At 47.4% G+C, this 15,177-nt stretch overlaps 1 protein-coding gene across 1 annotated transcript in view; it reads right to left on the bottom strand.

Moving 5' to 3' along the window:
* SNED1 (sushi, nidogen and EGF like domains 1) overlaps nucleotides 1-15,177 on the bottom strand; it is a 99,804-nt gene that overhangs the window by 7,739 nt on the left and 76,888 nt on the right. The window contains exons 28-29 of the mRNA XM_030802321.1: nucleotides 5,186-5,302; nucleotides 4,364-4,451 (exon numbers count right to left, since the gene is read on the bottom strand). Of these exons, the coding sequence (XP_030658181.1) occupies nucleotides 4,364-4,451; nucleotides 5,186-5,302 (205 nt within the window). The remainder of the gene's footprint in view (nucleotides 1-4,363; nucleotides 4,452-5,185; nucleotides 5,303-15,177) is intronic.

Genomic DNA, 15,177 nt, shown 5'->3' with positions numbered 1-15,177 from the left:
GAGGAGTTGAACGATTCCCAGAGCCAGAGTAGAGAGATCTTGTTTATTAATAGGCCATCCACAGAAACCCCAGAAAGGGCCAGGTGCGGTGGCTCGCTCCTGTAATCCCAGCACTTTGGGAGGCCGAAGCGGGCCCATCACCTGAGGTTGCAAGTTTGAGGAGAGCCTGGCCAACATGGTGAAACCCTGTCTCTACTAAAATACAAAAATTAGCTGGGCATGGTGGTGTGTGCCTGTAATCCCAGCTACTTGGGAGTCTGAGGCAGGAGAATCGATTGAAACCAGGAAGGCAGAGGTTGCAGTGAGCTGAGATCGCTCCACTGCACTCCAGCCTGGGCGACAGAGCAAGACTCCATCTCAAAAAAAAAAAAAAAAAAAAAAGAAACCCCAGAAAGGTCATGCCATAGAAGTAGGGCAAAAGGCTACTCCAAAGCCACCCTAAAACAAGCCTCAGAAGGATCAAACTATACTCAGATAATGCCTTGCAGAGAAAAAACATTCTTGAAAAGAAAACAACAAAAAAAATCTAGCATTCAGTAACATAAAACTTAATGCCCAGTATCCAATAAAAAACTTTATAAGACATTCAAGAATCATTTGACTAATAAAAAAGTGACCCATAACCTAGAGAAAAATAATCAAATAGAATAAGACTCAGACATGAGAATAATGACAGAAATAGCAGACAAGGACCTTAAAATATACATTATAAATTCGTTCCACATGTTCAGTGATCTAAAGGAAAATATAAAGATAATGACGGAAATTGGAGCATCTGAGAAACAACTAAATGAAACTTCTGGAGATGATAAAACACAGTATTAATAAAACTTTTGTTGAACAGGATTAATGGTAGCTTAGATGCTGCAGAAGAAAAGATCAATGACCTTAAGTGAATAGCAACAGAATCTGTCCAAAATGAAAAGACTGAAAAAGTTGAGAAGAGCTGCAGTGACCTGTGGGACAATATCAGTCTAATACACGCATAACTGGAGTCCCAGAAGTAGAAGAAATGGAGGGACAGGAAAAATATATGAAGAAATAATGGCAAAAATTTTACAAATTTGACAAAACTAAAACCCCAGAAGTACAAGAAGCTTAAACTCCACAGAATCAAAACATAGCCATACCAAAGCACATCATAATTAACTAGTCCAAAAACAGTAATAAAGGGAAAACATAAAAGTGGCAGGAAGACACATTCCATACAGTGTAACATAGGTAAGAATGACTGCAGTCTTGTCTGAAACTATGCAAGCCAGAAGACAAAGGCATGACAACTTTAAAGTCATGAAAGAAAAAATATAACTGTCAATCAAGAAGTCTATATTCAGCAAATATATTCTTCATAAATGAAGGTGAAATAAAAATCTTTTCAGACAAACAAAAGCAGAGAGAATTCATCCCCTGCAGACCTGTGCTGTAAGAGATGTTAGAGTTAAGTTCTTATGGCAAAGAGAAATGATACCAGACAGAATCCTAGATCTACAAAAAGGAATGAAGAGTGCTGGAGTTGGCAGGCAGATGTGCAAGTAAATACAAAATACTTTCAATATCTAAAACAAGATAATTTTTGAGTGCAAAAATAACATATTGTGCAGTTCACAGTGTATGCGGAAGGAAAAAGTCTCGTGATAATTCAAAGGATGGGAGGGAAGTGGAAGCTTGATGTCAGCCGCTGCCATGGACAGTGAAGTTGTCTAGTAGTGATTAAAGGTATGTGGCGTGAAGTTGAAGATGTTATGGTAAATCCTAGACGCTGCCAGCCGGGCACGGTGGCTCATGCCTGTAATCCCAGCATTTTGGGAGGGCGAGGTGGGTGGATCACCTGAGGTCAGGAGTTTGAGACCAGCCTGGCCAACATGGTGAAACCCCGTCTTTACATAAACTTCGTCTCTACTAAAAATACAAAAATTAACAGGGTGTGGTGACAGGTGCCTGTAATCTCAGCTACTCAGGGGGCTGAGGCAGGAGAATTGCTTGAACCCAGGAGGCGGAGGTTGCCATGAGCCAAAATCACACCATCGCACTCCAGCCTGGGGGACAAGAGCGAGACTTCGTCTCAAAAAAAAAAAAAAAAATCCTAGATGCTGCCATCATATTGAACTCATATAATAGTAATTAAGGGTACATTGTGTTAAGGTGAAGATGTGTATGGCAAATCCCAGAGCAACCTCTAAACAATAAACTTAAGAAGTATAACCAGTAAGCCCATAGTGGAGGCAAAATGGAATCCTAAAAAGTAATCCAAAATTAGGCAGGAACAAAGAAAAAGGGAACAAAAAGCAGGTGGGAAAAATAGAAAACAAATAGTAATACGGCAGTTTAAATCCAACCACATCAGTCATTATGTGGAAGGTAATGTAAATGGTCTAAATACTCCAATAAAAACCAGACTCTCAGACTAGATATAAAGCAAGACCCACCTCTATGTTAAATACAAGGAAGTCACTTGAAATATGCAGAGAGGTTAAAAGTGAAAGGATAGTATGCTTTCAGGAAGTGAAGGGTCTTCTTGTTGGATACTTGGTGGTCACCAGCAGGCACTGGTGTAACTAAGCACAGCGGGAAGATGGTAGATACTGTGAATTCGGACTCTCACTGCACAGAATCCAAATTCAGTAGGTTGTCAACACGGCTTCCCAAATCCCAACACAGATTAGTATCTCATATGTGTTCCTGCTACATATTACGCCTGGCTTCATGTCCAAGCTCCAACGAAGCTTCTACCCTTGCCCATCTACATCCCATTCTCCACAGAGCATCCAAAGTAGTCTAATGGAATATGTCACTCTTCCACTCAGAACCCTTCGGTGGCTCCCCATTTCATGACAGACAAACACCAGAGTCCTTCTGTGGGTCTCCATGACCCCAAGGGTTCCCCGTCCCTCACCTCTCACCACTCTCCACTTCTCCCCCAACATGCTGGGGACACTCCTGACTTGGGGCCCTGGTAACTGGTCCTCTGGCTGTCTGGAACGTCCTTCCCTCAGATGTCCATCCCTCCTCCATGTCTGTTCAGCATCACCCTCTCCAGGAGGCTTGTCCTCTTGTCTCCAGGAGGGTGAACACCCTCTTGCTGCACCAGCCCCTGCCCATCCCCAGCAGGCTCTCCTAGTCTCATCCTGTCATCTCGTCCTTTTTCCCTGTGCACTCACCACCTGCCACACCACACACCACACACTCACTGCTGTCTATTGTCTGTCCCCTCATCTGCAATGAACAGGTCCTGAAGGCAGGGCTTTGGTCTGCTCTGTTCCTGATGTGTGCTGAGTATCTAGAACAGCACCCAGCACACAGCAGGTGCTCAGTAAGTCATCATCTGTTGACTAAATTGACTGTGTGACCAACAGAGTCCTAAAGTGTTAGCAAGAAAGGACCTAAGAGATGGGCTGGGCAGCTCTCCCTCCACAGCCCATTTTGGAGATGGGGGACCTGAGGCCACATCATGAGTTAATGGCAGAACTGGGGCCAGTGTTCTCATGAGCTGTTTGTTTTTCCAGGGGACTCTGAGGAAGAAAAGAGAGGAAGGTCACATAGGTTGGCTCTGCCATCCAGTGGGGACTGGGCTGATGTGTGGGAAGGAAGGCCTGGGGGCTCAGGGGCCAGGGGCCTGGGTGGGCTGATATGTGGGAAGGAAGGCCTGGGGGCCAGGGGCCTGGGTGGCTGATATGTGGGAAGGAAGGCCTGGGGGCCAGGGGCCTGGGTGGCTGATGTGTGGGAAGGAAGGCCTGGGGGCCGGGGGCCGGGGCCTGGGGCCTGGGTGGCTGATGTGTGGGAAGGAAGGCCTGGGTGGCTGATGTGTGGGAAGGAAGGCCTGGGTGGCTGATGTGTGGGAAGGAAGGCCTGGGGGCCTGGGGGCCAGGGGCCTGGGTGGCTGATGTGTGGGAAGGAAGGCCTGGGGGCCTGGGTGGCTGATGTGTGGGAAGGAAGGCCTGGGGGCCGGGGGCCTGGGTGGGCTGATGTGTGGGAAGGAAGGTCTGGGGGCCAGGGGCCTGGGTGGGCTGATGTGTGGGAAGGAAGGCCTGGGGGCCGGGGGCCTGAGTGGCTGATGTGTGGGAAGGAAGGCCTGGGGGCCGGGGTCCTGGGTGGCTGATGTGTGGGAAGGAAGGCCTGGGGGCCGGGGGCCTGGGTTCTTCTCAGCCCCTGCTCCTGAGCTGCATGGACTTGGGGCAGTTACTCGGTTTTTCTGCCTCAGCTGCCTCATTTGTGACATGGAGGGAATTGGTGGTCAAAGCAAGTCCCTCCTGTGACTGCAGCCATCATCCCTCCTCAGGGCTAGCTGGGCAGCTTTGAGACAGCACTTTGAGGAGTCAAGAACACACTGCAAATGCGGTGAGGCAGAGGACAGAAAGCAACTTACACGTGGTGACAGACGCCTCCCTCCCAGACTGGAAAGGACTTTGTCTCGGAGAACAGCCTTGTGCAGGGGCGGGACACCTTTACACAGGCTGCGACAAAGAGGGGCCGCGGCTCACCAGGTGCTCCTGACGCTCCTCCTGCCCCTCCCGAGAGGCCTTGCCTAAGGGAGAGGGCCCGGGGGTCTGCAGCTGGCTTCCTCTAAGGCTGGGAGAGGGTGCGGGGGTCTGCAGGCTGGCTGCCTCTAAGGTCAGGGAGAGGGTGCGGGGGTCTGCAGCTGGCTTCCTCTAAGGTCAGGGAGAGGGCTCGGGGGTCTGTAGCTGGCTTCCTCTAAGGCTGGGAGAGGGCGCAGGGGTCTGCAGGCTGGCTTCCTCTAAGGCTGGGAGAGGGCCCGGGGGTCTGCAGGCTGGCTTCCTCTAAGGTCAGGGAAGAGGGCTCGGGGGTCTGCAGGCTGGCTGCCTCTAAGGCTGGGAGAGGGCTCGGGGGTCTGCAGCTGGCTTCCTCTAAGGCCGGGGTGGGTCAGTATTGTGGAGGTGGGGAGTCCCTTCTCCCAACACCGCTCTGGCTGGGTCAGGGAGCCCTCCGCAGCTGTGCCTCGCATGCTGTGGCTGTTCTGACCCCTGTGACGGGCAGCACCTCTCATCCTGGTGCTTGGGGCAGCAGCGCAGCCCCTGGGGGCTCAGGGGTCAGCCCCGTGCACCAGGCTCCCTGTCTGGCACTTCATGGTTTGGAGGCTCCCGTGGCAAACCCAGCTGTGGCCCAGCAGTCCTAGGCCGAGGCACAGGCTGTGTTGTAAGGGGCGCCCTGAGGCCAAGACCCGACTTACCGAGCTCGCAGCGTCTGCCTTTGAACCCTGGCCCGCAGTCACAGCGGTGGGTGTCTGCGCCTGGCACACAGGTGCCTCCGTTCTGACAGGGGTTTTCTGAACAGTTGCCAGGGACATCTGGAAACAGAGGTCACGAGGGGTTAGTCACTGGGACCCCAGGACAGGCCTGCCTCATGGACATGTTGCTGTCCCTTCCTCGATGACCTGACCTGATGCAGGGTGGCCGTGCACTCCTCTGTGGCGTGCTGCGGTGGCCTCCCAAACGCCTCTGGGCCCTAGAGCGTGGTCCCAGCTCAGGTGTTGAGAGAGAGCAGAGGTGAGGAGACAGGCCGCAGCGTGCTCGGCCCTGACCTCATTACTGGAAGGAAGGAAGATGAACGAGGAGGAGGAGGAGGAGGGAGAGGGAGGGAGGAGCAGGACCTTCAGTGCTTAGCCCCCACTGGCCTGTGGCCCCTCCCCACCCCTGACCCTTGCTGGCTTTGCCCCTGAACACGGTTTCTGCTGCTTGGATGCTGAGGCCCCTCCTGGTGCTCTAATGGGACCCTCTGTGCAGAGCTGCCGTCCGTCCCCGGCAGCGGCCTCGCCACACTGGCCACAAGAGCTGGGCAGTCAGCAGTGACGCAGGAAGGGGTCAGCCTGGCCTTTCTCCCTTAGTGTTCACTCTGTCCTTATTTTTTTCCTTATGATTATTATTTTTTAGCTTTGTCAAGATTCCTGTTTTAATTTTTAACTCAACATTGAAAAACACAAAAGAGTAAGAATTGTGCCCACCCCACCATGTCTAATAGTGAGGCCCGGCCTCCCCGACCATCCAATCCAGCACCCCCACCCTGTCTGACGCTCCTCATCTACTTCACAGAGCCTCCCCGTGTGCCTGTCCCACGCATGCAGCCAGCCCAGGCCTTGCTGCTCCCGCCGGTCCCGAGCCCTGGGTTTCTCCCCCTGGCTGCTCCTCCTTCCTTGCTGGGTTCACTTTGGGTTTTCTCCCTTCTCTGCCCCTGTCCTCTGGGGGGATATCCTTGTCTTTTTGCTATTTTTTTTTTTTTTTTTTTTTGAGATGGAGTCTCGCTCTGTCGCCCACACTGGAGTGCAATGGCGCAATCTCGGCTCATTGCAACCTCCGCCTCCTGGGTTCAAGCAATTCTCCTGTCTCAGACTCCCGAGTGGCTGGGATTACAGGTGTGCGCCACCATGCCCGGCTAATTTTTGTATTTTTAGTAGAGACAGGGTTTCAGCATGTTGGCTGAGCTGGTCTCGAACTCCTGACCTCGGGTGATCCACCTGCCTTGGCCTCCCGAAGTGCTGGGATTACAGGCGTGAGCCACCACACCTGGCCGTCTTTTTGCCTTTCTTGATATGCTTAAAATGAGTTTTGGGCTTTTAAAAAAACCCTTTATTATGAAAATGTTCAAACCCACAACATGTAAGCATGAAGAGCACCATGCACTCAGCTTCAACACTGATCAAAACTGGCCAGTCCTGCTTCATCTGTTTTTATCTGTCTGTCGCCCTCTTTCTCTTGAAGAATTTCAAAGCGGCTCACAGATATCATTTCTCCTGTGAACATGTCAGCAGTATCTAATACTAATTATTATTATTAGAAATTAGCAGTCATTCCTCAATATCATAAGAAATCCCAGGTCATGTTCGAATTTTCCTGGTCGTCTTAAGAATGTCATAATTTCAGATCTAACCTGATGAGGGCTCTTGGGGCCTGCACACTGCCTTTGTGTGATGCACCTGAAGTCTCCTTCAACCTCCCGCTTTATTCGTGGAAAAAACAAGGTCATCTGTCCTGTAGAGTTCCCCACCTGAATGTGACTTACTGTTCACTTGTTCCCACCCCTGTGTTTCCTGTAAACTCTAATTAGAGAGAGGTGCTTGATAGGATTTAGGTTCAGATGGTCTTTGCAGGGCTGCTTCTCAGGGATGCGTGTACACCCCCGGCCAGCCCAGGTGGCCTGTGATGTGTCCAAGTCCCGCTGGAGTGACACGAGGACTGGTCACTGGTCCAGTGTTGGCAGCTTGACCAACCCAGAATAAAGTCCCCACAGGCCTTGCACCTGATGGCTTGAGCAAGACATCGAGACCCCTGATCCAAGGGCTGTCCTCTCACAGGCCTGTGTCTGACCCTGTCGCTCCTGCCCTCACCAGCTGGAGAGTGGTCTGTGAAGACAGGCTTTCCCTCACCTACCCCGTGGTCACCCTGGACTGGTCCACACAGGCACAGCAGCGTGAAGGCTCCATCCTACTCCTTTACTTGTGTGCCTGCAGACCGAGTCGGTCCTCAGCAAGCTCCAAAGTTGCCCACTAGGTTGCTTTTTCTTTCTGAGCATCGTGATGAACACAGAGATATTGGTATATTTCATGGGCTTCCGATCATTGCTGTCAGTTGTTTTCCTGATGCTCAATTAATTCTGTCTTTGGACGGCGCGAGCCCTTCAGGTTGGCCTCCCCGCCCTCAGGACGCAGTCTGCTGTTTTGAAAGCTTGCTTGCTTTTTACACAACATGTCCTGGCTTCCTTTGTCCACATCCTGCTTCGGGCTCGGAATCCCCCATTTCTCCAAAGATCACTGGTTTCTTGGTGAGAACGAGATCCAGAGCCCACAGCCTGGCACTCACACTGCTCCCTGTTAAGGGATGTCACAGCTTCAGGCCTTTCAATGAATAGAACTAGAAAATTAGGTTTCTTTAAAAAATAAACGCATTATGAGTTCATACTAATATTTCCATTTCAAATTAACAGAATCAAAAGACAAACAAGATTTTATTTTATTTATTTTGAGATGGAGTCTTGCTCTGTTGCCCAGGCTGGAGTGCAGTGGCAGGATCTTGGCTCACTGCAACCTCCAGCTCCTGGGTTCAAGTGATTCCCCCACCTCAGCCTCCCGAGTAGCTGGTATTACAGGCGCACACCACCACGCCTAGCTAATTTTTGTATTTTAGTAGAGACGGGGTTTCACTATGTTGTCCAGGCTGGATTCAAACTCCTGACTTCAAGTCATCTGCCCGTTTCGGCCTCCCAAAGTGCTGGGATTACAGGTGTGAGCCACCACGCCCGGCCAAAACAAACAAGATTTTTAACTTCTTTCATTTTATATTTTTAATTCTTTACACTGAAAATCTTGGTGGTGTTAACAATTATTTTCTTTATCCTACCATATACATGTAATCATTTCAAAATAACAATACAAGTATTACTACTAACATTAAGATCACTGAGTATAGCCTAAAATTTCTTGGCAATGCTTTTTATCCTTAGACCATATTCCACCAGGGGTGAACAGACTACTCTTATTAAAATCGCTTGCAATGACATTTTTTTCCTGTGTGGTTATGCCATCCACATGATAACTAGGTTTACTTATTTCAGTATGTTTTCAATTTTTAGGTGTTGCCTTTTCTTTTTATTGTTTTTAAAAACTTTTTTTATGGTTCTAAAGTCAAAACTGTAAAACAAGGTTCATTCAGAGAAGCCTAGCCAATCTCCAGTCCCATTATGCAGCTCTTTCCCTCCTCATTTAGTGAACCATCTTATTAGTTTCATTTCTTTATAAAAATGAGGACAAAATTTGTATTTCCCTTCTCCATTTTTCCTACACAAAAGATAACATACCGAAAACACTGTTCTGCACTTTTTTTTTTTTTTTTTTTTTTTTGAGACAGAGTCTCGCTCTGTCGCCCAGGCTGGAGGGCAGTGGCACGATCTCGGCTCACTGCAAGCTCCGCCTCCCGGGTTCACGCCATTCTCCTGCCTCAAGCCTCCTGAGTAGCTGGGACTACAGGCACCTGCCACCGTGCCCGGCTAATTTTTTGTATTTTTAGTAGAGATGGGGTTTCACCCTGTTAGCCAGGATGGTCTCAATCTCCTGACCTCATGATCCACCTGCCTCAGCCTCCCAAAGTGCTGGGATTACAGGCGTGAGCCACCGTGCCCGACCTTTTTTTTTTTTTGGAGATAGAGTCTTACCCTGTCACCCAGGCTGGAGTGCAATGGTGCAATCTCGGCTCACTGCAGCCTCCACCTCCTGGGTTCAAGCAATTCTTCTGCCTCAGCCTCCTGAGTAGCTGGGATTATGGGCGTGTGCCACCACGCCTGGCTAATTTTTGTATTTTTAGTAGTGACAGGGTTTCCGTGTTGGCCAGGCTGGTCTCGAACTCCTGACCTCAAGTGATCCACCTGCCTCAGCCTCCCAAAGTGCTGGGATTATAGGCGTGAGCCACCGCGCCTGGCCTGCACATAACTTTTTTTAAGCCAGCTTTATTGAGATAATTCATATAACATAAAATTCACCCAAAGTGTACAATTTATTGGTTTTAAGCATATTCACAGATACAGGCATCCATCAGCACAACTTTAGAACATTTTCGTGACCTCAGAAAGAAACCTTGTACCCTTTGGCTGTTACTGCCTTCCCCATCCCCTCCACCCTCCAGTCCTAAGCAACCACTAATGTACTTTCTGTCACTAGAGAGCTCCCTCTGCTGGACTTTCATATGAATGGAATCATAGTACATAGAGTCTTTTGTGTCTGGCTTCTTCCACTTAGCATAATGTTTTCAAGATTCATCCATGTTGTAGCATGCAGCATAGTTCCTTGTTTTATGGTTGAATCATGTTCCACTGAGTGGATATACCACGTTTTGCTTATCCTTTCTTTTCTTTTTTTTGAGATGGAGTCTAGTTCTGTCTCCCAGGCTGGAGCGCAGTGGTGCAATCTCGGCTCACTGCAAGCTCCGCCTCCCGGGTTCAAGCGATTCCCCTGCCTCAGCCTCCCGAGTAGCTGGGACTACAGGCGCCCGCCACCACGCCCAGCTAATTTTTGTATTTTTAGTAGAGACGGGGTTTCACTGTGTTGGCCAGGCTAGTCTCCAACTCCTGACCTGGTGATCTGCCCACCTTGGCCTCCCAAAGTGCTGGGATTACAGGCGTGAGCCACCGTGCCCGGCCTCTTACCCTTTCATTAGTTGATTGACACTTTGGTGGTTTCCACTTTCTGGCTTTTGTGCTGTGCTGCTATGAATATTTGTGTACAGGACCTCATATGGAGATAGGTTTTCATTTCTCTGGGGTATATACCTAGGAGTGGAATTACTGGGTCATATGATAACTATTGGTTTAATCCTTTAAGGAATTGTCAGACTGTTTTTTTCTTCCCCAGAGCAGCTGCACCACTTTACAGTCCCACCAGCAGTGTAGAGGGTTCTGATCTCTCCGCGTCCTCACCGATGCTTATTATTATCTGACTTTTTAACTCCCGCCATCCTAGTGGTTTTGATGTGCATTTCCCTGCTGACTAATGATGTCAAGGATCTTTTCAGTGTGATTACTGGCCATCTGCATATTTTCCTTGCAGAAATGTCTGTGTAGGTCCTTTGCCCATGTCTGAATTGGGTTGTCTTTTTACCGTTCAGTTGTCAGAGCTCTTTATTTAGATAAGGGTCTCTGATCAGGTGTGATTTGCCCATGTCTGAATTGGGTTGTCTTTTTACCGTTCAGTTGTCAGAGCTCTTTATTTAGATAAGGGTCTCTGATCAGGTGTGATTTGCCCATGTCTGAATTGGGTTGTCTTTTTACTGTTCAGTTGTCAGAGCTCTTTATTTAGATAAGGGTCTCTGATCAGGTGTGATTTGCCCATGTCTGAATTGGGTTGTCTTTTTACTGTTCAGTTGTCAGAGCTCTTTATTTAGATAAGGGTCTCTGATCAGGTGTGATTTGCCCATGTCTGAATTGGGTTGTCTTTTTACTGTTCAGTTGTCAGAGCTCTTTATTTAGATAAGGGTCTCTGATCAGGTGTGATTTGCCCATGTCTGAATTGGGTTGTCTTTTTATTGTTCAGTTGTCAGAGCTCTTTATTTAGATATGAGTCTCTGATCAGGTGTGATTTGCCCATGTGTGAATTGGGTTGTGTTTTTATTGTTCAGTTGTCAGAGCTCTTTATTTAGATATGAGTCTCTGATCAGGTGTGATCTGCCCATGTGTGAATTGGGTTGTCTTTTTACTGTTCAGTTGTCAGAGCTCTTTATTTAGATAAGGGTCTCTGATCAGGTGTGATTTGCCCATGTGTGAATTGGGTTGTGTTTTTATTGTTCAGTTGTCAGAGCTCTTTATTTAGATAAGGGTCTGTGATCAGGTGTGATTTGCCCATGTGTGAATTGGGTTGTGTTTTTATTGTTCCGTTGTCAGAGCTCTTTATTTAGATATGAGTCTCTGATCAGGTGTGATTTGCCCATGTGTGAATTGGGTTGTGTTTTTATTGTTCAGTTGTCAGAGCTCTTTATTTAGATATGAGTCTCTGATCAGGTGTGATTTGCCCATGTGTGAATTGGGTTGTGTTTTTATTGTTCAGTTGTCAGAGCTCTTTATTTAGATATGAGTCTCTGATCAGGTGTGATTTGCCCATGTGTGAATTGGGTTGTGTTTTTATTGTTCAGTTGTCAGAGCTCTTTATTTAGATATGAGTCTCTGATCAGGTGTGATTTGCCCATGTGTGAATTGGGTTGTGTTTTTATTGTTCAGTTGTCAGAGCTCTTTATTTAGATATGAGTCTCTGATCAGGTGTGATTTGCATGTTTCCTCCACTCCACAGTTGTCAAGTCACTTCCTTGATGGCATCCTTTGAGGCACAGAAGTTTTAAGTTTTGATGAAGAGCAGTTTACATATGGATTTTTGTTGTTGCTCACTTTTATTGTTGAGCCTAAGGGCCCTCATGATCCAAGGTCATGAAGATTTACTCCTATGTTTTCTTCTAAGAGTTTTGGTTTTAGCTCCTAACATTTAGGTTGTTGGTCAATTTGTGTTAATTTGTGTTATGAGGTATATGGTACGAGGGGTCCGGCCTCATTCTTTTTGCATGTGGATATCCAGCTGTCCCAGCACCATTTGCTGAGAAGACTATTCATTCCACATTGAATGGTCTTGGCCCCCTTGTTGAAGTCAGTTGGCCATTGATGTGTGGTTTATTTCCGGACTCTCAATTCTTTTTTTTTTTTTTAGACGGAGTCTCGCTCTGTGGCCCAGGCTGGAGTGCAGTGGCGCGCTCTTGGCTCACTGCAAGCTCTGCCTCCCGGGTTAATGCCATTCTCCTGCCTCAGCCTCCCGAGTAGCTGGGACTCCAGGTGCCCGCCACTGCACCCAGCTAATTTTTTGTATTTTTAGTAGAGACGGGGTTTCACCGTGGTCTCCATCTCCTGACCTGGTGATCCACCCACCTTGGCCTCCCAAAGTGCTGGGATTACAGGCGTGAGCCACCGTGCCCGGCTGTGGACTCTCAGTTCTTTTCCACTGATCTAAATGCTTATCCTTAATCCATTACCACACTGACTCCATTACCATTGCTTTGTAGCAACTTCCGACATTAGGAGGTGTGAATCCTCCTACTTTTTTCCTCTTTTTCAGAATTGTTTTGTTTTTCTGGGTCCCTTGCAATTCTACATGAATTTTAGACATGGTACACAACTGTCCAGAGACATCTTAACAGCAGCCCTACAGAATATGGCTACGTGCAGGGGTGTTTAGAATCCATGAGCTACTATCATCAGTGCTTACCTGCCGTGTGTGGGACAGTTGTGGCTACAGAGACTGTGACAGACACTTGCACCGTTCTTGGGCTGCTGGGCCCTACGCCTGCGGCTCATGCAGCCCCAGGATGGGAGGTCACCAGAGAGCTGCCCACCACAGCCTTGTCCTGTGCAGACATCAACACTAAATCTTGGGTTTATGGTCACACACTCACACATATAATAAAAACAGAAGGCTGCTTTGAATGGGTTGGGGAACAGGGATGTGGCTGCAGGCTGAGGATAAATTACAGAGCACAGCAGCTTACATTCTGCCCTTGCCTGGTATTATATAGGGAAGGCAACTGCCTGTCTTTCTCAGTGGTGGCCACCCAAACCACTGGTGCAGCTATCTAGGGGGATAAAACCAAGCTAGTCCAAGAGCCCTGCTGGGGCGAGACGCTGGGGAAAACAGGAATAATCTGACTAGTTTCAGCACACACTCCTTTGCTTTTGCCCCTCCAAACCTCTAGGATGACCAGCTACAATCTCGAGAACCTGCCTCCTCTCCATGAGATTCTCCCTCAGGCTTGAGGTGCAGTCCTGACTTGGATAGTTGCTTGGTGAGGAAACACCAGTCAGGAGTGTTAACTGTGCTTTGGGGGGTACATGGGACTCTCTGGGGATCTTCCTTTTCTTGAGAAAAATAAAGTCTAACAGCTTCCAGGGAGAATGAGATTATCCTACCGGGAAATAATAGTTAACAACTGTGGCAGCGATACTGGACACAGATGACAATGGACTAATATTTGAAGAAGTGAACAAGCAGGGAACTTCGCACCTAGAAGTTTATATCCATCCAAACTGTCCTTCAGATGTGAGGGCTAATAAGAATTTTTACAGGCACACAGGGCCTCAGAGGTTTGGCCATTTAAAGTCCCAGCAAGTACTTTGTGGAACTTCACAAGCTGATCCTAAACTTTCATAAGCAAGCAAAGGACTAAGAACAGGTGAGACACGCTTGACGGTCAAGTTGGGAGGACTCCGGGCCCCACAGCACAGCAAGTAGCACCAAAGCTGCCATCATTAAAGTAGTTGCTATTGGCTCAAAGAAGGTAAAACCACAAAACAGAGGAGTGAACCCAGAAATGGACCCATGCATGTGTGAACACCAGATTGACAGCACAGTTGGCACTGCAGTGCTGTGGGGAGGTAACGAGCATGCATAAGAAAAAGAACTAGCTGCTACTTTATACAAAAATCAGGTGAGCTGTAGGTCTGGGTTTTAATTTATTTTTATATGTTTGAGACAGGGTCTTCTTCTGCCACCCAGGCTAGAGTGCAGTGGCGTGATCGCAGCTCACTGAAACCTCTGCCTCCCAGGTTCAAGCAATTCTTATGCCTCAAGCTCCCGAGCAGCTGGGGTTACAGGCGAGCTCCACCACGCCCGGCTACTTTTTGTATTTTTAGTAGAAACAGGCTTTGCCATGTTGGCCAGGCTCGTCTCAAACTCTTCCCTGGCCTCAAGTGATTCGCCTGCCTAGGCCTCCCGAAGTGCTGGGATCACAGGTGTGAGCAGGTCTGACTTTTAAAAGGCAAACGATTAACCTTGAAAAGGATATAATTTTATATAGAAAACCCCAAAGAATGTAGGACAAGAATAGGAGATTTGGCAAGATGGCTGGTTATAAGGTCAGTATGCAAAGGTCAAATAAATATCTATACTCCAGTAATAAATAATCAGGAAAAGTAATGTTTTAAAGTATATACTAGTATCAAGCTATATAATAGTATCAAACTATAAAATACCTAGGAATAAATCGGAATTCCATATAAAACTTTACTGAAAGACATTAAATAAGTCATAATGTCATATATGGAGAGATATCCCATGTCCATGGATATAGACTTACTATCCTAAAGATGTCAGCTTACACAAAAATGGTCAATGGATTCAATGCACACCCAGTCATTATCTCAAAGGCCTTTTCCATTGAGTGTGACTAGAAGATTTGAAGGTGTATATGTGGCAGAAAAAAGGCCAAGGGTAGCAATGATACTTCTGAAGATGAAGAGTAAAGGAAAGGAATTTTGATGCTGGCAGTGGGGGAAAAAGGGACTTTTTAGCATGAAGAGATGAAAAATCCAGTTTACCCATATGCATAAAAAATGAAATTGCAGCCCAATTTCTCACACACACAGTCTACTTCAGATAGATTAATGACTTACATGTCAAAAGCAAAACTTTAAATCTTTGAGAAAAAAATATACATGAATAACTTTCTAACTTTCGTGTGGGGAAGGATATTTTTTAAAGAAGGCCCCCAAGTTGTTAACCACTAATGCTCGATAAATTTGATTATGAACTTTTCTCTATTAGGAAGTACCACCAAGAATAGGGAAAGACAAGCCAGAGGCTGGAAGAAGATACCTGCAGAACACAGAACTGACAAATGATCAGTATCAAAACATACAAGATTTTTGACAAAT

The sequence above is a fragment of the Nomascus leucogenys genome, chromosome 22a (assembly GCF_006542625.1).
Source record: "Nomascus leucogenys isolate Asia chromosome 22a, Asia_NLE_v1, whole genome shotgun sequence".
NCBI lineage: Eukaryota > Metazoa > Chordata > Mammalia > Primates > Hylobatidae > Nomascus > Nomascus leucogenys.
The sequence above is the reverse complement of the archived record's forward strand: the minus strand, read 5'-3'. Positions and strand labels throughout refer to the sequence as shown.